Raw genomic sequence first — 21636 nt, 5'->3', positions numbered from 1 at the left:
CCATATGGCTGCAGGGTTCCCAGGCGGAATATGAGTTGCTGTTCCTGCAACCTTCGGGTGGCATCATTGTGGCAGTGCAGGAGGCCCATGATGGACATGTCATCTAGAGAATGGGAGGGGGAGTGGAAATGGTTTGCGACTGGGAGGTGCAGTTGTTTGTTGCAAACTGAGCGGAGGTGTTCTGCAAAGCGGTCTCCAAGCCTCCGCTTGGTTTCCCCAATGCAGAGGAAGCCGCACCGGGTACAATGGATGCAGTATACCACATTGGCAGATGTGCAGGTGAACCTCTGCTTAATGTGGAATGTCATCTTGGGGCCTGTGATAGGGGTGAGGGAGGAGGGGTGGGGACAAGTGTAGCATTTCCTGCGGTTGCAGGGGAAGGTGCCGGGTGTGGTGGGGTTGGAGGGCAGTGTGGAGCGAACAAGGGAGTCACGGAGAGAGTGGTCTATCCGGAAAGCAGACAGGGGAGGGGATGGAAAAATGTCTTGGGTGGTGGGGTTGGATTGTAAATGGCGGAAGTGTCGGAGGATGATGCGTTGTATCCGGAGGTTGGTAGGGTGGTGTGTGAGAACGAGGGGGATCCTCTTAGGGCAGTTGTGGCGGGGGCGGGGTGTGAGGGATGTGTTGCGGGAAATACGGGAGACGCGGTCAAGGGCGTTCTCGATCACTGTGGGGGGAAAGTTGCGGTCCTTAAAGAACTTGGACATCTGGGATGTGCGGGAGTGGAATGTCTTATCGTGGGAGCAGATGCGGCGGAGGTGGAGGAATTGGGAATAGGGGATGGAATTTTTGCAGGAGGGTGGGTGGGAGGAGGCGTATTCTAGGTAGCTGTGTGAGTCGGAGGGCTTGAAATGGACATCAGTTACAAGCTGGTTGCCTGAGATGGAGACTGAGAGGTCCAGGAAGGTGAGGGATGTGCTGGAGATGGCCCAGGTGAACTTGGAATTCTCCGGCATCTGCAGTTCCCATTATCTCTGATACTATCCATGGTCAGGGTGTCATTGCTCACATGCTGGGGGCTGGAAGAGAAGGCCTAATGGCTGAGTCAGAACTTTAAATGGAAAGCATTCTGCGAAGAGTCAACTGCTGAGAGCTAGTGGACCCACCCCTACACTGTCAAAATTATAACCTGCTCTTGAGTCTATTTCTTCAATGTCATGTGTATCTGTGTGTTTCTCTTGGAGCGCATGGTCACTGTAAGGATAATCTGGGTTGTTCATCTGAGGGATTTCCTTACCTCTGTTCAATATCTCCCACCCCCTGCCTCGTTTCCCTTCCAAGAGAACCCAGTATCAGTTAATGTCCCCCTTTCTCTGTGTTGCAATACATTGATGCAATAAGAAGCCACGTCGCAAAGGAAAAGTAGAATTAGCGTGACCACAAAACCACCATGGCAACGAACCTGCAGGAGAGAGAGTGGGGAGGGGAATAATCCTACAAATTATACATAGAAACATTCGGAAATATAGCAAACATGACCCCATGGTCTCAATGTATGTACGGCACAGCACTAACTGATCCGCTCGCTGTATTGTGGGACATCAAATCGGCAAAATGCAGCTCTCGCACAGAACATCAGCAGCACAAATAGCAGGCAATAGGCAGGTTATCAGCACATTGTAAAGCCGAGACTCCAGGGATGCAATGGTTTAAGGCAAGGTCACTTTGGTCAGCTTTGTCATGACAAGGTTCAAAAGGTCCCGGCTATTATTCACACCTTCTAAAAACACTGACACGGCATTGTCCCACTAAAATGATCTGTCAAACTGAAGCAGAATGGGCTTTTACAGGGAACTCGGAGAGTTGGTGAAACCTTTTCATACAAATACACTTACAAAAACATTGGAATGCAGTCCAATTTGTCTTCAGATTTGATGGATCTTAGGTAAACACAGAACATACATATAATCACACACATACAAAATACACATTAAAACTAGTTTTAAAGGAACAATGATACATTCAGTGAGCAAACTTTTTTTGTCATTGAAAATTTTGTTCAATTGCAAGTGCAGATTGTTGGAGAATAGGGAGACAGTTATTCTGCTGTCATTTTGTTAACAACAGCAAGTAGTTCATTAATATCACCTGTACTAGGAGTTCAAATTTAAGCTGATGTCATTGCTTTTGGGAAAAAGGAAATCCTCAACAAACAGTGCTCGGAATGTGCATAATAATTTCTGTCTTGTGTTCATGGCTGTCAATTCTGTCGACTGTACTCCACCTGCTACCTGACCTGCCCTCTTTCTCCCACCATCTGATGTCCAACAGATTCCCAACACACTGCCTTGATCTGGTGCCTCTACTCTAGACTAACAATGCACAGGCCAGTATTGTTAATCTCCGAGAATCAGAAATAGAGTTAACAACCCTTCAGGATTAGTCTGGAGATTCTTTTGCAGTATTACATGGTAGAAAAGTCACAGGGGAGCTCAAAACAACAGTGGTTTTTTTAAAGAAAATGTTTAAATGGAATACTTTTGTTCATAAAACGTTCAGAGACAGGAAAAGGAAGCTGCTCAACTGTTGGCTTTCCAACTAGTTTGTGAAGACTGAGAGTCATGAGGATGGATATTTCGGGCAACCAGTGGCAGAAGTGGGGAAGTTTGAAGTGGTAGATCATGTGATGAGGTTTCCTAAAATACATTCAACCAGGGTTGGCAACTCTCAACAGAAGTCATCATTCACATTCCTGATCACTATCCAATGACTATTGCTGGAGGGCTGAGGTGCAGCCTGCATTCAAAGAAAAGCAAAATACTCCAGATGCTGGAGATCTGGAAAACGGAAATTGCTGGAGAACTCAGCATTTGGTGGAGAGAGAAAGGTTTCAGGTCCAGTATGGCTCTTACTCAGAGTTTCTCCAACACTTTCTGTTTTTATTGCAGTCAGCACTGCCTGTGATGATTGCTGTTGACAATCGTGGGGATGTTCACATGTGAAAAATGGAAAGGGTTTTCAGAGATTTTCAGTGATTTTTGAACAGTCCCCTCCTTTCAGAGCGGTGGAAAGGGAATTGTACCCACAAAAACCACCAACCTCGAACTGCCTGATGTATATACCGTAGAAAAGGTGGATCTAAATAAAGTTTGTGGAATTCGTATATTCAGTCCTTTCATGTTTGAGGGACAGCAATATCTCTATTTTTTTGCATACTTAGTATGTACATTTTACTTTGGTGCAAAGGCCAGAACACTGAAAAAGAAAGCTAGATTTAATTTGGCACACAGTCACTGACAGAATTGCCCCTGCAGAGAATTATGAACATACCCCCATTGAATATACAGCTGCTGCATAAATGCCCACATGTGCTCCAGATGTTCAGCCCAAATCTCTCCCTCATGCCAATCAGGAACAATAAAACCAGGGCCAGGAGAGGACTAGTGAAAGTAACTGAATGAAAGAGAAACCTGGATTCAACTTGTGAAAAGCACATGGAGTTGGGGGCTGTGATTGAGACTAACATCTTGCAGAAGTCGAGGGTGTTAAAAAAGACTGCAGTTTGTGGGTGGTGTGCAAATAGTTGGATCATTTTAAAAAACACATTTCCAACTTTCATGCTTAAGTTTAAAAGAGTGAATTTTTACTCTCCTCCTCTGTTTAAGCCCACCTCCCACCATCAAAATTCCAATCCCAGGTCAGATGCACCACAGACTAACACAAAGCTAACGTGCTACTGCATCAGGTCTTTTCTGAAGTAAATTGCCAGTTAAGAAGAATGTTATACTGTGGAACTGGATAGGAATGGCCCAAAGACATTACACACTGGCTACTTGTAGCTAACAGCTTGTCAGTCTGGGCTGGATGTAAACCCAGTGCCAATAGTGAAAGGCAACAGTATAACCTGCAATAGCAGAGAAATCTGGCCCATTCTCATTACACTAGCTAATAATGCCACCAATAGGGAAACTAATGAACATTCCTCAAGGATATGAGGTTTGGACAGTGTGCACACCTTGAAAAGGGGTAGGTTAGGTACTCATTGCATCCCTGCGTGTCTGTTAGAAGCCGAGCAGTACATACCGTAGGATAGATTGCCTGGCAGAGCGAGAGAGGCTGTTGCTGAAAGCCAGGGGCAGGACATTGCTCTGGTGCAGATCTTCTATAGACCTGCCCCAGGGTTTCGACTTGTCGAGGGCACCATCATCACCATTCTCCACAAGGTCAAAGTCAAACCTAGGTCACAATGGGATAAAAATGTCTTTTGATCACCCCCGTCCACACTGATTAACATGTAGCCCCTTTAAGTACAGAATCGCCATGTGCCTATTTCTGTTTCATATCATTAATGGGAAAAAAAGTATACTACCCTTTAATTGGCCATCTCGGAATGTTTAAATCAGGATTTAGGAGTTTTGCACAGATTTTTTTGTCCTTGAAAATTTGAACATTGCTTTAAACATCAGGATTTTTCCACCATCAACTTAATCACACAGTTCCAGTAAGAACAAATCAAACTCGTGAGAAGAATTGATGTGACACAAACAAAACTATACACCACTTCTCACCTGCAACAATAGCCTGTGCAAGAGGAAAAGCACTTAAAGTGCTTGCTCTAGTAAAATCCAGTTCAAAGAAGGTGGCCTTTTTGCTCAGTGTGGGTCAATCCCCCCTACCTGTTTGCGCAGAGACTGGTTCTTTCCAGCGCCCGATGGTCATTACCTAGACACAAAAAAAACCCAAATGCAAAAGAGGAGGGAGGTCCATTGTGGGAAAGCTCAAAAACGTGGAAAGCCGGTGGGTCGATGCCAGTCAGATGCTTGAGACTATTTCAGAAGCACTTCACACTCAAAGCTGGGGTTACTGAAAGCACTGAAAAATGGGGGAAGGGGTCTGTGAAGATGAAATGAAGCATGAAATGCAGAATGCCAAAAGCGTAGAGCTGTAAAACCTGTTAGAAATGTGTTGCTGAAGTCTAGAAAGCCCCTGAGAAAAGAGCACAGGAAAATTCACACAACAGAAGTTTATAACTGAAGTGTCGATGTTTTTTGCCATTGTGGGATGCTGGGGTGCACACCACAAAGTCTGGGGACAGCCACATGTAGAATTTAACTGCCTGGCTCCATTAAACCCCAGTTCTCTCCAGCTGCTGATGTAAACCGATCTTGGCATTCTGATTTAAGATTCATACACACATGAAGCAATAGTGTTAAGCATTTTCCTAGCTGCCAAGGGCACACGCAGAACAACTGAATCAATATGAAATGTAAATCCTAAAGGAAACGAGTTTCTGGGTTTTGTGGGTGACTTGAACACCCCTTGGTCTCTGGGACTGTCCTGCACTGAACAGGATTAAACAATGACATTGGACCCAGCTGTTAATTACTTAAAAACATAAGAATTTGGAGCAGGAAGAGGCCACACAGCCCCTTAAGCCTGCTCGCCATTCAATAAGATCCTGGCTGATCTGATCTCAAACTCAACTCTACATTCCTGCTTGTCCCCTGTAACCCTGAGGTTCTCTGTAGGTCCAAGATCTGTTTAACTGATCCTTGAATATATTCAACTTCCCAATCTCCCTTTCCTCTCCAACGTAGAGGATTCCAAAGATTTACAAGCCTCTGAAAAAAAAAACTTCTCCTCATATCCATCATAAGTGAGAAATCCCTTATTCTGAAGTTGTGGTCCCTTGTTCCATATTCCCCCTGAGGGGAAACAATCTCTCAGCATCAGGCACTACCAAGCTTTCACAAGATCACCTCTCACTCTTCTAATCTGCAGTGACTATAGACTCAACCTGCTTGAACCTTCCTTGTAAGACAATCCCCACACCAACCCAGTGAACACTCTCCTCCAATGCAAGTACAATTCCTCATACTGTAAGATAACTGAAACTGTACATAGGGCTCCAGTTGTGGTCTCACCAAAGTCTTACAGTGTTGGAGCAAGACCTCCCTACTTTCATATTCCAATCCCATTTGTAATACAGACCAACATTCCATTAAGTCAACTTCAACTTCTAAAAGACAAATCAAAAAATCTTGCTTAAAAACCACATTGAAAAATTTAATGAATGAAGTGGTGGAGTAATGTTGCACCATCCATGAAAAATCTGAGTTGAGGGAGCCTAATCTGTCCACAGAAACTTTTGCTTGTCCAAATTTCACATGGCAACTGCTGGAATATAATCCAGCACCTACTGAGTGTTAGTTAACAACAAGATGAAATGCAACAGGCAACTGATCCTGCAGATCAATTTAATCAGAATCGGTGATTCTTGTGTGACATACAGCCAAGGAGGAGGAGCAGACTCTTCAGCTCCTCAAGTCTGCTCTGTCAGTCAACAAAATTGTGGTTGATCTCATTTTGGCATCAAATGCACATTGCTGCCTACCCCTAATAAACTTTCACCTTATCTGTTCTAAGTGGGTGACCTCTTGCTTTTAAACAGTGAACCCTAGTTCTAGATTCTCGCACAAGAGGACACATCTTTTCCACAGCCACCATGTCAAGACCCTTCAGGATCTTACATGTTTCAAACTAGGTCACCTTGCTTATCCCATTGGACTGGAAGCTCCATGCTGACAGTAGACCTCATTTCAAAATAGCTGGAGGGATTTATATTGGAGGTCAGAATCAATCTCTGCAAATTATTGGAACTTAGATCCTAGAATGTGAAGACAATTTACCACCTCCATACTAAAGGGCCACTCAAGATTGAAGTATATTCCCACACAATTCACTTACCAGGAGCGTATTCCAGAGAGTTTAACTGTTCAGGCAGTTTTAATGCATCCAGTCCTAACATCTGTTGTGACTGAACTTCCATTGTTGAAAGATTTCAAGGAGAGTACAGATAAATGAAAAAGCAGAGAATGAAGCCTTAAATGGAACAATTTTTTTTTGAAAAACACCACAGTGGAAGAATGGAGATGGAGAAGTGTAACACCAGGCAACCCTCCCTCCAGCTACTTACATAACTCCACACTGCGCAAAGGAGAGATAGTCCACCAGGACATTGAGACCCTGATTTTCATCGTTTAAAAACTCTCGTACCCACCTAAGAAAAGAATAAAGTACATTTATTGAATATGTCACTGTGCATATTAGGTTGTTCTCTTTTTTTAATCTGTCACTGCTGTACCTGTAAAATCAAATGCACAGTGCAGTCATTCAATTCATGGTAACTATCAATAACCTACCAGTGTTGGAAGGGACAGTCTGCATAGACCAGTGTTCACAGCGTGGCCTGAGGTTCATTCACATTTTCACTCCTTCATCACTGGCCCTCCTGACTTCAGCCATATTTCAGATGCCTCTGGCCAGGGCATTGTGAGCTCTTGTCCCACTCCAGAGACAAGCAGAAAACAAACTCAACAGACCTATGCAGTACTGAGGAAATGCTGCACTGCTGGCTGAGAAGTTAATACAAGGCCCACTTCTGAACTGCCAAGCAGGCAGAAAAGATGCTTCTGCACTCTTTTTGAAAAGAGCCAGAATGTCCTGGTCAACAATTAGCCGTCAATCGACATCACAAAATAAGTGATCTGGTCATTATCACATTGCTGTTTCTGAGAGCTTGTTGTGCCAAGATTGGCTCCTATGGTTCCAACAATGCAGTAGCAACTACACATCACAAAACAGCTCACTGGCTGCAAAGCACACTGTAACATCTTCTGGACATGAAAAGTGTAAAATCTCTGCCAGTATTTCTTTTCCATTTACAATGTGCACCTGGCCGTAAGTTGCAAGCCAGGATTTTGTATCCTCCTCAGTTCCCTCCCCCACCAACCCCTCCCATCCTCATGCAACTGTCACCCACTCTTCTTTCTCCATCTCAGTCTCTTTTACTCTCTCCCTTTCTTTCACCACTCCCCAGTGTGTGCCTGTATGCATCTGTGTATTTGTATGTGGGTCTGTATGTGCGTCTATGTGTGTGTGCGTGAGTGTGTATGTTATCTGTGTTTGTGTGTGTGTGTCTGAGTGTGCGCGTGTCTGAGTGTGCGTATGTGTATAAGTGTGTCCGTGTTTGTGTGCGTGTCAGTTTGTGTGTGTGTCTGTGAGTCTGTGCGTGTGCGTGTGCGTGTATCTGTATGTATGTGTTTGTGTGTGTGTGTGTGAGAATATCTGTATGTACAAGTGTTTGTGTATGTGTGTGTATCTGTATGTATACGTGTTTGTGTGTGTATCTGTATGTATAAGTGTGTGTGTGAGAGAGAGAGAGAGAGAGAGAGAGAGAGGTGTGTGCCTGTGTGTGTGTGAGAGTCTGTATGTATTATGTGCATGTGTGAGAGTGTGCGTGAGTGTGTGTGCACCTGTATGAGCCAGTGTGTGGTATGTGTCTGTGTGAGTCTGTGTGTGTGTCTGTGAGAGCGTGCGTGAGTGTGCATGTGTGCGTCTGTATCTCTTGCCCCCTCTCCCTAGGTTGTGAGAGGTCACAGAGACGGAGAGTTGAGGCCATGCAGGGATTTGAAAATAGGGATGAAAGTTTTAAAAGTGAACATTTCAAAACATTAACTTTCCCATTTTAAAAACCCACCAGCTACAGGCGGATGAGACATCCCTCCCATGTGCCTGGGCTGGATTTGAAACTTAGATTAGGAACTCCTCCAGTACATCCTGCCTCTTTGAATAATCAACTGGCCGATTAATTTCCATCATGTGGAAGTGGCAATGCATTGCAATTTGTAGGAAGTGGATCATTTCCTCCCCATCATCAGCTCACGCCATTACAAAGTGAAGTTCAGGAGCAATCCTTCACGTCTGTGCTGGCCACATACCCAGCACAGTGTATGGTCAGTGGACTCTGGCACTCTGCAGCCATTGCCGAAAATAGCAGTTGCTGTAATGAGCAGGAAATGGAGGCCCAGCATCAGATCGGATGTATGCTGCAGGCAAATCTTTTTCTCCCCTCATGTGCGGAATTGAAGTGACATGAGGTCACAGACATTGTTGTTGTTCCATTTTTATTTATTTGCTAAAATGGAATTTATTTCTGAAGGTGAATTATGGCCTCTCTTTGTTGGCCAAGACTGTCTTCTTCGTCCTCTCCCATTAGCTTTTGTTTTCAAATCCTGCCAGATGCAAGACTCTTCCATCTTACTGCTTGCTGTTTTTGCCAAAGCAATACTTTTTTAAACAAAAAAGGTGAAAATCAAAACGATTCACCAAGAAATCAAATGCTGTTGGATTGCCAGTTGGAGAACGAGAATTTGCTGTTGGGGTCTAGTGGCACAAGAGTTGTGCCTCTACCTCTGGTCCAGAAGATCTGGGTTGAAGTCTTAACTGGCCTGGAGGTGTGTCATAAATGTCCAAACAGATTGATCAAAAATAATTACAAGAATCCTTTTCCACCTTAGATAGAAAAGTAGCCTGCATACATGCTGCATGGAGTGTTGTGAAGTTGCCTGGGTGGGAGACAAACTGGCTCCTGCCTCTTCCTACATTGGATGCATGTTTACCAGATTAACACACACCGTTTAAAAAACATCATAATACTTCACTACGCTTCAACAAATAACCAGCAAAGACCTGCCTTGGGGCAGAGAACTCAAGAAGCAGCACTCATTCAGCTTGACATGAACCCAGGCACCCTCTGGGAGTCCCTTCAGTGAAATCACATCATCTGTGTGAAACCCTGAACAAGCTGAAAAGAAGACAGACAACCTGACGGACAACAGAAGTTACAAGATAGCAAGTGCACAAGATAACACCACCTCCTCTGCACCTCTGGACACCAATTGGAATGTGTTTATGCACCCAATGACCTTACTGTAACTACAACTCACCAGAGCCTGGTTTAGCCCTGTCTGCCCCTTGACAGTCACCCACTGAAGAGGCTGTAGCTCGAGGTAAAAACGAAGGGGAGAGGAAACAGAGGCAGCACAACAACGCAGGCCCAACTGCAAACAAAACTAATGGATGGGTATTCAGAAATTCACATCCTATGTCAACAAATGCCACATTTATCATTATTTTGGCAATAAGCCTTCTGCAGAACAGCATGACCGCACGCAGTTTACACTCAGCACAAAACTTTCAACAGAGCTTCCCAGGGAAGTGGGACCTATACAGCTGCTGTTCTCCAAACATCCTGCCAACTGAGCTCCTCAATAGTACAAAACATGGTGCCACCTGCAAAAGGACATCAAACCCTGGTGGCACCTCGCTTCAAATACAGTGCAAAACTCAACACTTCAGATTTCAAACAGGAAATGGGGCAGTGGTAAGAACGCAAAGAAATCATGCCAGAAGTGAGGGGTCATACCTACCCAAACAGACTGGTGACCTTTAAACTAGAAAAGAAAAGGCTGAGGGGGCAGGGGGAGGGGGAGGTGTGACAATCTATAGGAAGTCGTTAAAGATAGGGGTCAGGATAGTCTCAGAGAAGATGTCCCTACTTGTGGAGACTAAAGGACCGTAATTATCAGATAAACACCAATAAATTGAACAGAAATCTCTTCAGCCAGAGAGTGGGTGAATTTGCTCCCATAGGGAGTGGTTGAGGCGAACAGCATCATTTAGATAAACACATAAAAGGGAAAAGAACATAAGGATGTGCTGACAGGATGAAATGTATAGGGTCAGAGGCAGTTTGTGGGATGCGTAAACTAGTTTGGCCTGTTCCTGGGCTGTATATTTTAAGTGGCCAAGTTTCTCACACCAATGGGCCATTGTTAAAATTCCACCCTATGCCAGGCGTGATACAGCTGACATTGTGACAATGTATTTTTGGCGTGGTGCATGGTTGAGAAATCTCAATTTACAGCAGACTTTCAACTAAAGGCCATCCTGCAAATTGGTCTGCCGTTTCTACTGTAGCTCAGTGCATGCTGCAGGTTGGTTCATCCAGTCTATCCCACTTTGGTGCCCATGACAAGGAAGGATGCCGTTTAGGGCAAAATCCTACTGGGTCAATCACTTGATAAGTTCCAAAGTGGTTGATGGGTGACCAGCTCCTTGCTGTGTGAGACGGTCTGGCTGTCGGGGTGGCCATCAGAGGAGGTTTGGAGGGGGTGTGGGGTAACAAACTGACCTTCCACATAGAATGGAAGGAGAGATTTGAAGAATTTTCACTGTGGCCTCAGCATTCTCACTTTTGCTTTTTCATTTACACTATTTCTCCTGTCACTTGGTAACAAGTGACTCAGTCCACAGGCCTTACTCACTTCACAACTGGCCTCAGGGAACTGGACACCATTTGTCTGCCTAAACAATGGATTAATCCGAAATGACTCAATAAAGACTATGATGCTTATTGTTACTGCCCAATAGGGACCCCTTTCAAAAGGGAAAACCCCCTCGATACGACTAAATTAGGCTGAATTTCCTCCCCTGCCCCAATTGTCTAAAAACGACTATTGACAAGGACAGCTAAAGCTACTGTCAATCAGACTGGAAGTCAAGTGGGAGTAAACGTCAATCCAGGCAGGAAGTGTTTGCAATTTTAAATCACAGCCTTTTTTCAAAAAGCACTGTTTTTAGGTCATACATTACGGATTGACTGGGATTGAAGTGAAGCTAATGTTCTGACACTTGAAGATAAATGGGAGATGCCATTCCAATAATTATGTGCATCTATCAGTGCCTGGTATGTGGGCTGAAGAACCCAACAGTGGGAGTATTTGAAGCTTTGGAGAAATGCACAATGCACTCCTTAGAACTCTTCAAACAAAGGGCCTCATCTAAAGTGGGAACCCACCTTTTTCTCTCTGATGTCCAGTAGACAACTAATGAGCTGAAGTTGCCTGCACAGCAGCGGCGACTGCCCTCCAAAGTAATTCATCATCTGTGAGACACCTCGAGGCACAAGGGTGAGATGCAGTACGATAAGTGCAATTCTCTTTATCTGGCAAGCCTGCTGTACATGACCAGGATTTTCTGACCATTCTTTCAGATAATTGACTGTTTATATATAATTTGGCTCAAAACAAACACTGTGAGCACTTGACTCCCTAATCCCTCAGCTTTGCCATCAGTACATTATCCATTTCCATCAGGTGCAGGTCCACAGTTTCCGGTTGATCTCCTGAAAACCCAGGACTTTGAAACAGAGACATTGACAAACTGATCAAAGTCTCAATGGTCCCCCTAACGACCCAGGAAAGAAAATGTTTAATCCCACTTGACTTCTTGCAAAACGTAGTTTTGGCTGTCCTTGTCACTAGCCATTTGTAGGCAGTTGGGAGGGTGGGGGGGAATGCAGCCTAATTTAGTCATATCAAGGGGGTTTTTCCTTTTAAAAGGGGTCTCTATTGGGCAGTAACAATAGGCATCATAGTCTTTATTCAATCATTTGGGAGGTCAAATGCAGAATCTGGACCAAAACCAAGACCCGAAAGGGACATGATGCTGGGTTTTTTTTCCCCCCAAGGAATTTTTTAATGCTATATCAACAAGCATTGCATGCATCCCAAAAATGTTTTTTATTCTACCAATGGGGCAGGAACTCTGCAACAATCCACGCCTTGCTTTCAGCACAGCACATTCAGCAAGATGCACGCATACAACTGTTTATCTCCAAACATCCTGCTAAGCGGGCCACGCAACAATGTGATGGACTCTGCCATCTGCAAGAGGATTGTTACATGGGACCAGCATTATCACTCAATCTCATGGATTCAGCAGTGTGCAGGAAGCCATTGTACCACAGATAATGGGAGGCTTTTCCTCCCAGCAATTCGATCCCAGCCTGCTGTGTAATTGAGGCTGCACAATGGCATATCCGAACCGTGTTTCCACCATTCATTTAGTAACACCCATGCCCAACCCTCAACAGATTGTATTCCTTTTCATTCAGACGCCCCCTGGTTAACCCTTGAAATGCCCTTTTCTTCTGGCAATTTCAAGACTTGTAAATCTTTATTTGTCTCTCTTTTAAGTAGCAGTAACTAGTTTGAGCTTTAGTCCAACTGTGACTCTTTTTAGCCACCTGCTAACTGAAAGCTCAGAAGCAAAACCAATAGCACTAATTTCGCACTACCCTGTTACGGTAACTATGGGGCAACCTCGGGCAGATGGTGGGTTCACGGACATGTCAGCAATCCCCAAAGTAATGCTCTATGACACAGGTTCAAATTCCACCATAACAGCACACTGACCCGATGTAATTGGTTCGGAGGGAGATTTCAAGTTCCCGCAACACTTTGGTTGATTCTTGCACTCGACGTCTGAATTTCTACAACAACAAAGGGGGAAGAACAGATTAGAGTAGGGTGCAGATTTGCTTGTTTCCCCATTGGGGCTTTAAACAAAAGACCACATGAACGGCAACATGAGAAAAATCATACAGCTCACGTCTTTGTGGAATCACAATTATAAACCAGACTGGTTGCAAAACATCTGATCCCAAGATTAGGTTCTGATAACACTTCCACTACCTCACTAAGGCCACCTCTTTCCACTTCCAGAGCATTGCTTCCCTTTGCTCGGCCTCAGCTTGTCTGCTGTGGGAAGCCTCATCCATGCCTTTGTCACCTCTGGATCAACCATTCTGACACACTCCTGCTGCTGTCCCAAATATACCCTTTGTACATGGCATGCAAAACACTGCTGCCGATGTCCTTACTCACACCCAGTCCTGTTCACCCATCAGCCATGCCCGTTGACCTGCCCTGGCTCCTGATTAAGCAACAGCTCAGTTTGGAAGTTCTCATCCCGGTTTCCTTCATCTTTCCCTGTCTCTGCAATGTGTTGTCACCTAACAACACTCCAAGGTATCTGAACTGTGTTCTCTGGACTGCTCCTGAAGTGAATCTTTCAGCCATTGACGGGCTGCGCTACAGTTGCCAAGACCCCATCCAGATGCCTTTTAAATGTTGTAACTGTACCAGCCTCCACCACTTTCTCTGGCAGCTCAGCTCATTCCATACACACCCCAGCCTCTGAGTGGAAATGTTGCCTCTTATGTCCCTTTTAAATCTTTCCCCTCTCACTTTAAACCTATGCCCTCTAGTTCTGGACTCCCCTACCCTGGGACAAAGACCTTGGCCTTTCATCCTGTCTGTGTCCCTCATGATTTTATAAACCCCTATGAGGCCACCCCTCAGCCTCAAACGCTCCAGGGAAAATAGCCCCAGCCTATTCAGCCTCTCCATATAGCTCAAACCCTCCAACCTTTGCAACATCCTTATAAACCTTTTCTGAACATTTTCAAATTTAACAATATCTTTCCTATAGCAGGGAAACCAGAATTGATTATTCCAAAACTGGCCGAACCAATGTCCTATACACATTGAACAATTTGCCATCATTTGACAGAGGTTCTCTGTGTAACAAGGCGTTTAATCTTGACTGTATAACCAGAATCCCTTTTACCTTCCTGGTGACTCCTGGATCCAAGTAGCTCTTCAGCTTCTGAATGTAGGTATGTGGAGGATTCTTCACCTGGAAGCGCTCCTGGTAATAATGGACAGAAATCAAACAGTCAGTGAGGTGATTCAGTCTCAAACATGAGAGAGACAAGGGAGAGAGAGAGAGAGAGCCAAGAGAAACAGATAGTGATAGAGAGACAAGACAAATGGACAGAGAGAGAGAGAGAGAGAGAGAGACAGACAGACAGACAAGAGAAACAGATAGAGAGAGAGACAACAGAAATGGACAGAGAGCAAGACAGAGGGCGAGAGAGAGAGAGAAAGAGACAAGAGAGACAGAGAGAAAGACGCACAGAGAGAGGAACAAGAGAAACGGGGGGGGGCGGAGAGAGAGAGAGAGAAAGAAAGAGAGAAAGAAAGAGAGAGAGAGAGAGAGAGAGAGAGAGCGCGCAAGACAAGAGAGACAGACAGAGAGAGGGACAAGAGAAACGGACTGAGAGAGAGACAGACAGAGAGAGCGAGCGAGACAAGAGAGACAGACAGAGAGGGGGAAAAAGAGAGAGAGAGAGAGAGAGACGGAGAGAGAAACAGACAGAGAGAGAGAGAGAGAAATGGACAGAGAGAGACCCAGAGAGAGAGCGAGAGTGAGAGAGAGAGCGAGAGAGAGAGCGATAGAGACAGAGAGAGATGGACAGAGAAACAAAGACAGACAGAGAATGGGAGACACAGAGTCATGGAGTACGAGACACAGGCAGACAGATGAAAGGAGGATAAAAAGACTCTGCAAAAGTATATAACAGATTAAACAAGTGGGCAAAAACATTGACAGGTGAAGTATAATGTGGGAAAATGAGATTATCCACTTTGGCAGGGAGAACAGAAAAGGAAAACACTATTTTCAATGGAAAGCCACTGCAGAATGCTTCAGTACAACTATGTACACAAATCAAATGGTTAGTACGCACGTACAGCAAGTAATTAGAAAGGCAATTGGAAAGTCAATAGTATGGTTCTGGAATAAAGATGTAGGGAAGTCTTGCTATAACTGTACAGGACATTGGTGAGACCACGAACTAGTGTACTCATTTTGGTCTCATTGTTTAAGGAGGGCTACACTTGCATTCATGACAATTCAGAGAAGGTTCACTTGGTTGAAGAAGTGATTTTTCTGAGAGGAAAGGTTCAACAGGTTAGGCCTAAACTGATTAGAGTTAATCAATGAAGAATGAGAGGCAATCTTGCTGAAACAGGAGATTCTGAGGCTTGACAAGGTAGAGGCTGGGAGGATGTTACCCCTTGTCAGGCAACCTAGAAATAGGGGGCACATTTTCAAAATAAAAAGATCTCCCATTTAGGACGGAGATGAGGAATTTCTTCTGAAGGTTATTCACCTGTGGAATTCTCAACCACAGAAAGCAGTATGGGTTGGGTCATTGAATATTTAAGGCAGAGATGTTTGCTCAACAAGGAATTTGAGGGTTATTAGGAACACACAGAAAAGCAAAGGTGACGCCAAGATCAGATCAGCCATGATCATATTGCATGGTAGAGCAGACTCGGAGGCTGAATGACTTACTCCAAATACTTACGATCTTACAAATGGATTCTAAGTACCTGATCACAGATGAGATCCCATTTTTTCTCATTATCATACTGTCGAAGCAGCCGTGCTTTGTCTGGGGGTAGATTCATAGAGTTCTGAAAAAAACAAGAGCGTAATTATTCCCCAGTGGGACACATTGACAATACTAAGGTGGACGATTATACGTATCAAACATGAACACTGAGCAATGTTTGAATGGGTTTCCACTACTGCCAGCACTCCAAATGTGCACAGGAACCCACTAGTGCATTCAACGGAGGCTTGCCAAGAGAGTAGCCTTGCCAAGAGAGTAGCCTACAGCAAGAACCCACCTGTGGAATCTTTTAGCAGTATCTCGCACTGCAGCTAACATACCACTCTGGATAGACCAGAAACACTCCCACTCTTATCCCATCAGAAATGCATTTACAGATTGATAATCAACCAGTTTGCACTTTCCCTGGGAATCAAGTCCTGGAGTAGGATTTGAACCTAGCGCTTCTGGCCCAGGCATTACCCAATGTGCCACAAGACCTGGTAGTTTGCAAGGAATGGGAGGAGGGTATAATGCCCCTGTCCTTCTATGCTTTGATGAAAGGCAATGCCTGGCCTGGGAAATCACACAGGTCGTATCAGGAACACATGTGCCAACCAGCATTTGAGACCAAGAGAATATTTTGTACTCTACACTGCTGAGACTGAATTCCAGATGCTCTGGAGACTAAATTACTTTGAACACCTCATGGCTATATCAATAATGAAGAACAAATGGACTTTTATTTATATCATGCCACACCTCAGATCTCAAAAACCCAGAGCGCTTCACAAAAACTGATCTGCCAGTGTATGTGGCAGCCATTTAATGCTCATTAAGACTTTCCAAACAAGGTGAATGGCCCATTAATCTTTTCCTAATGGTGTTGATCAAGGCAAGACTGCTTGCCAAGAAACCACTTTTGCCATTACAGAACCTTTAATGCAATCGAAACCAGTGGAAGGGGCTAAACATCGGACTGGAGTATCAGCTGTGGTTCAGTTGGCAGCACTCTTGCCTCGAGCTTATGGATTCAAGACGCACCCCAGGATTTCAGCACAAAACTGAAGGCTGAAAACACCGCGGCAGTACCGAGGGTGCTCCACTGTCAAAGGTGCCGTCATTCAGAAAAGATGTGAAACCAAAGCCCAGTCTGCCCTCTCAGGTGGATGAAAAGAGTCCACACTGTCATGCTCAAGAGCAATGGCGTTCTCTCGTGTCCTGATCAATATGTATCTTTTATTTTTCCAAATTCATTTGTGGGACATAGATGTCACTGGCTGGACCCATACTTATTGCCTGGGCCTAGTTGCCCTTGAGCTGGTGCAGGCATGATGGGTAGAACGGCATACAGATTCTATGACCGACAGAGTGTCTCCTGACTTGTGCTGATATGGTTGTTCTGCAAATATTAATGCCAGATGTATGCACTTGTCATAGGATATTTCAACCTTTTTATACGAGAAAAGGTTTATATTAGAGTTTGGTTAAAATGTGCTTCTGAAGTTCACTTACAAACAGCAGGTTTCCCAGAATAGGCCACATGCCAAGAGACATATCTGAAGCCAGATAAAGCCATCTGGCTGGATGATCTCCACCAATGGGGCTTGTTAAAATACTTTCCAGCAAACATTTACACCTTACAGATTTAAACACCTCTTTTTCTTCAGTTCTGCATGGGACTCATGGGAAGAGCTTCCCACATATGGGCACGTTTGATTCAGAGTTCCATTGGAGAGGATCACAAGCAAGATCAGGAGAATAGCCCTTGGTCATTTGAGAACTTTTTGAATCAATGGATTTAAAAGAACCGCTGGTCACTTGTTAAAGGAAGGCATTTGCTGAGGCAGAGGGTCAAAATGTGACCAGACAGTCAGCAGGGGTCCTGGGAGGTATGGCATCAATGTTAGTTTACAGTCATTTGGTTGCACAGAACTTGAGTACTGCTGAAGAAAGACAATGTGTTGAAACATCTCGTCTTGCACCCATCAGGACAATTTGCAAAGGGAAGGGAAAACAACATTAATACTGCATGAGGAGTGCCCTGATTGGTATATGCTTTGCCATGGAGAATGTGCCAGTTAAAAATGACTGACAGTTGACTCCGCATGTTTTCTTAAAGTTTAAACAAGACAGGGCATCTCTGATTGGTCAAGGCATTGCTCCAAGAACTGAGCCAGAGAAAGGCTATGAAGGGTCTAGGCCCGAAACCTCAGCCTTCCTGCTCCTATGATGCTGTTTGGCCTGCTGTGTTCATCCAGCTCTGCACCTTGTTGTCTCAAAGGCTATGATCAATTTTTGTTTTTCTCTGAAACAGGCACAGACAGAAAGAACAACAAAATTTGCTGGCGAAACTCAGCTGGTCTGGCAGCATCTGTGGAGAGAAACAGACTTTATTCACTCATGGGACATGTGCGTTGCTAGCTGGGCCAGCATTTATTGCCCATCCCTAGCTGCCCTTGAGAAGGTGGGGGTGAGCTGCCGCCTTGAACTGTTGAACTTTTTTGTCCATGTTTGAACCAAGGCTGTAATGAGGTCAAGAGCTGAGTGGCCCTGGTGGAACCCAAACAGGGTGTCACTGAGCAGGTTATTTCTGAGCAGGTGCTGCTTGATAACACTGTTACTGCCACCTTCTATCACATTACCGATGATCGACTGTAGACCAATGGGGCAGTAATTGGTTGGGTTGGGTTTGTCCTGCTTTTTGTGTAAAGGGCTTACCTGGCAATTTTTCACATTGTCGGGTAGATACCAGTGTTATAACTGTTATGGAGCAGCTTGGCTAGAGGAGCAGCAAGGTCTGGAGCACAAGCATCCGCAGTTCTTTGTTTTATTACAGATAAAAGGGACACGTATACACACACTGCACCAGTCTCAGCTGAACAATTCAAAGCAGATTTCACCACATGTCATTAACTCAGTTTGCCTCTGGAAAGGCTACAGAAACACACAAGTGAATGCATGCAAACTTTGTCTAAGTCATAAAGGGAGTTTCATTGTTACAGCCCACGGATGCACTGCTGAACAAGTCAATATCAAGTCATGCAAGTTAACATCCCCCCCAAAAAACTAAGACATACTAATAATTCAAGCAAATAGCTGCCACAATTGGATGTCAGTGTTAGAAATGCAGGTCCCTTTGGGGATTAACCAGAACAGCTTCAGAGTTCATCAAGAGCGTATGATACTCATTGGAGTTTGTACTTCAGAGCCCACTTCTCTTTTTCTGCTCCAACTCCATTTTAGTTTAATCCCGTCCCTCTTTCCTGACCCTTCATTTTTGATACTGCGCTGCCCTTGGTGGGCAGTGCTTGTAAATCAGAGATATGGTGGATTTGGTGGCGTTTTTTTTAAATGAAGAGCAGAGTTTTCTGGAGGGCTCTTGTTGTAATGTCCCCACCTCTAAACCAGGAGGTCCAGGTTCAAGTGCTATTTGCTCTAGAGGTGTGCAATAACATTCCTGTACAGGTTGATTAGAAAATGCTTAAGAACTGGGTTCTTTGCCCAGGTAGGCTTCTGAAAGGCAGAAACTGCTGTTTTGCATTAAATTATCAGTTCCTTTTTTAACAAAAAGCCAAGATCTCTAGCGGGCCATTGAGTCGCAGTCCTAGTGCCCCTACCTCTGGACTAGAAGGTCCGGGTCAAGGTCCCACCTGCCACAGAAGTGTGTCAAAACATATCTGAAACGAATGATTAAAAAAAAGCCAAGTTCACCAGGGTGCATAATTTCTCCCTCCAATATTATTCTGATTTTGTCCCCTCCTTTCACAAGCATCTGCAGTTCTTTGTCTTACTACTGATAGAAGGAACATGTACACACACTGTGGGAACAGTTTTGTTTGGAGAACTTGGTCAGCAAGGATGATTTGGACTGAAGGATCTGTTTCTGTGCTACATGACCCTCTGATTCTGTTTGTTAATTCGGCAATTTGTTAATTTGGTGCTTTTTAAAAATTTACTCATGGGGTGTGGGCATCACTGGCTGGGTCAGCATTTATTGCCCATCCCTCTTGAACTGCTTGCAATCTATGGGTTACAGATAGACGCTCAGCGCTATTAGAGAGAGTCATCCAGGATTTTAACCCCCAAAAGAAAAGAGGTGTGTTCTTCCCAACAGGGTGGGCTTACCAGACTCGGAAAGGTCGAGAAGGGAAAGGTGAAAACTAGTATTTGTGCTAATCTATAAAACTGTTGTAAACCTCCGGAAGTCTTTTGCTGCCTAATGAACATCTGGATGTCGATCTGTTAAAAGCTAAACCCAAGGAGGTATCCATAGCAGAACGGTATTCTTGCCAAGTCAGCTCCATTCGAATGACGACTTGCAAAGAAGAACCCTGTTAGCGTGCCTTCAAATTATATGAAGGGAAAGGCGCTGATTGATCGCTTGGTCTTGAGCTATGAGAAATATCAAGCAAAGCTCCTGATGGGTTTCAGTCCCCTCCTGTCCCCTGACTGTCAGGATGCAGGTGCAGGGCTCATCTTACTTTTGACGTCTCCCAGTTGGCTCACTGTAATGCAAGAGCATTATGAAAAGATCAGGGGAACTCCCAGGTTCTTTACTATCAACTGGAAGGGCTCCAATCATGGGGAGGTTCCCCGTTAGATTGCACAGTCACTAAGTGTTAAGAACAATCACAAAGGAGCAGAAATAACGAACAACCTTGTAAGTTGAACCCACAAACCATCTGGTTGTAGATGAGACAATCCCTCCTCCAACGGTTTACAAACTGATCTCATCTTATTTAATCAAGACTGAATTGAACCACAAACTTTATGGCCAGGCGCAAAGTATTTAAAACAAATCGGTTCAGCTCAAGTGTCTCAAGATTAACTTATTTAATAATAACTGACTTTATGCAATTCGAAATAACTCACTGATTGCCAAAATTCACTGAGCTATCAGAGGCTAACCTGTATACAGCACAGATATCTCACATTCCTTCTCAGTCAGTGCAGCAATGGCAGTATCAGAAGCTGTAGCAGAATGTTCAAATTGAACCCCAGCAGCAGCTCTTGACTGCTGTCAGATGGTTATGGCACTGATGGAGGCCATAACGTGCTAGCTCTCCGCAAGAGCTATTTGATCAAACTCACTGCCCCGGCTTTTCCCTGCAGTCCTCCAGAAATGATTTTCTCTTCACTAAATTATCTAATTCCCTTCTGAAAGTCACACGTGAGTCTGCCTCTTCTCAGGCAGTGCATTCCGTATCCTAACTGATTGCTGTATAAAAACATGCCTCTTCATGCCAGTGTTACTTTTTTTTTGCTAATCACCTTATATTCTGTGCCTTCTAGTTCTAGAACCTTCTACCAAAAGGAGAACAGTTTCTTTCTATTTACTCAGCCGAGATCCCTTGTGATTTTGAATGCCTCTATCAAACCATATCTCCCCTAAAGAACAGAAGCGGAATGGGTTACTTAGCCCCTCAAGCCAGCTCCACCATTGATAAGACCATGGTTAATCAGATTGTGGTCTGAACTTGACTCTCCTGCTAACCCCAACCTGTTCGACCTCCTTGTCAGTCAAGAAACCATCTAACTCTGCCTTAAAAAGGACCCTGCCTCCCAGCTCTCTGGAGAAGATTACCCCACAAACTAACAATCTTCAGAAAAAAGTTATTCATCTCAGTTTTAAATGGAGACCCTTCATTTTTAATGCAGTGACAGCCCCTCATTAAAATCCTTCTCACAATAAGAACCATCCTCTCAACATCTGCCCTGTCAAGTCTCTTCAGGATCTTATATGTTCAATAATGGCACCTTTCATG

The 21636-nt window shown here is 44.4% G+C and overlaps 1 protein-coding gene across 3 annotated transcripts in view; it reads right to left on the bottom strand.

The window, feature by feature from the left end:
• LOC125448310 (formin-like protein 3) overlaps positions 1–21636 on the bottom strand; it is a 158487-nt gene that overhangs the window by 63006 nt on the left and 73845 nt on the right. For all 3 annotated transcript variants that reach the window (XM_059643348.1, XM_059643349.1, XM_059643350.1), the window contains exons 2-6: positions 15867–15950; positions 14257–14337; positions 13041–13117; positions 6917–7000; positions 4024–4176 (exon numbers count right to left, since the gene is read on the bottom strand). In XM_059643348.1, the coding sequence (XP_059499331.1) occupies positions 4024–4176; positions 6917–7000; positions 13041–13117; positions 14257–14337; positions 15867–15950 (479 nt within the window). The remainder of the gene's footprint in view (positions 1–4023; positions 4177–6916; positions 7001–13040; positions 13118–14256; positions 14338–15866; positions 15951–21636) is intronic.

Source organism: Stegostoma tigrinum, chromosome X (assembly GCF_030684315.1).
Source record: "Stegostoma tigrinum isolate sSteTig4 chromosome X, sSteTig4.hap1, whole genome shotgun sequence".
NCBI lineage: Eukaryota > Metazoa > Chordata > Chondrichthyes > Orectolobiformes > Stegostomatidae > Stegostoma > Stegostoma tigrinum.
This window is presented reverse-complemented; position numbering and strand designations above follow the sequence as displayed.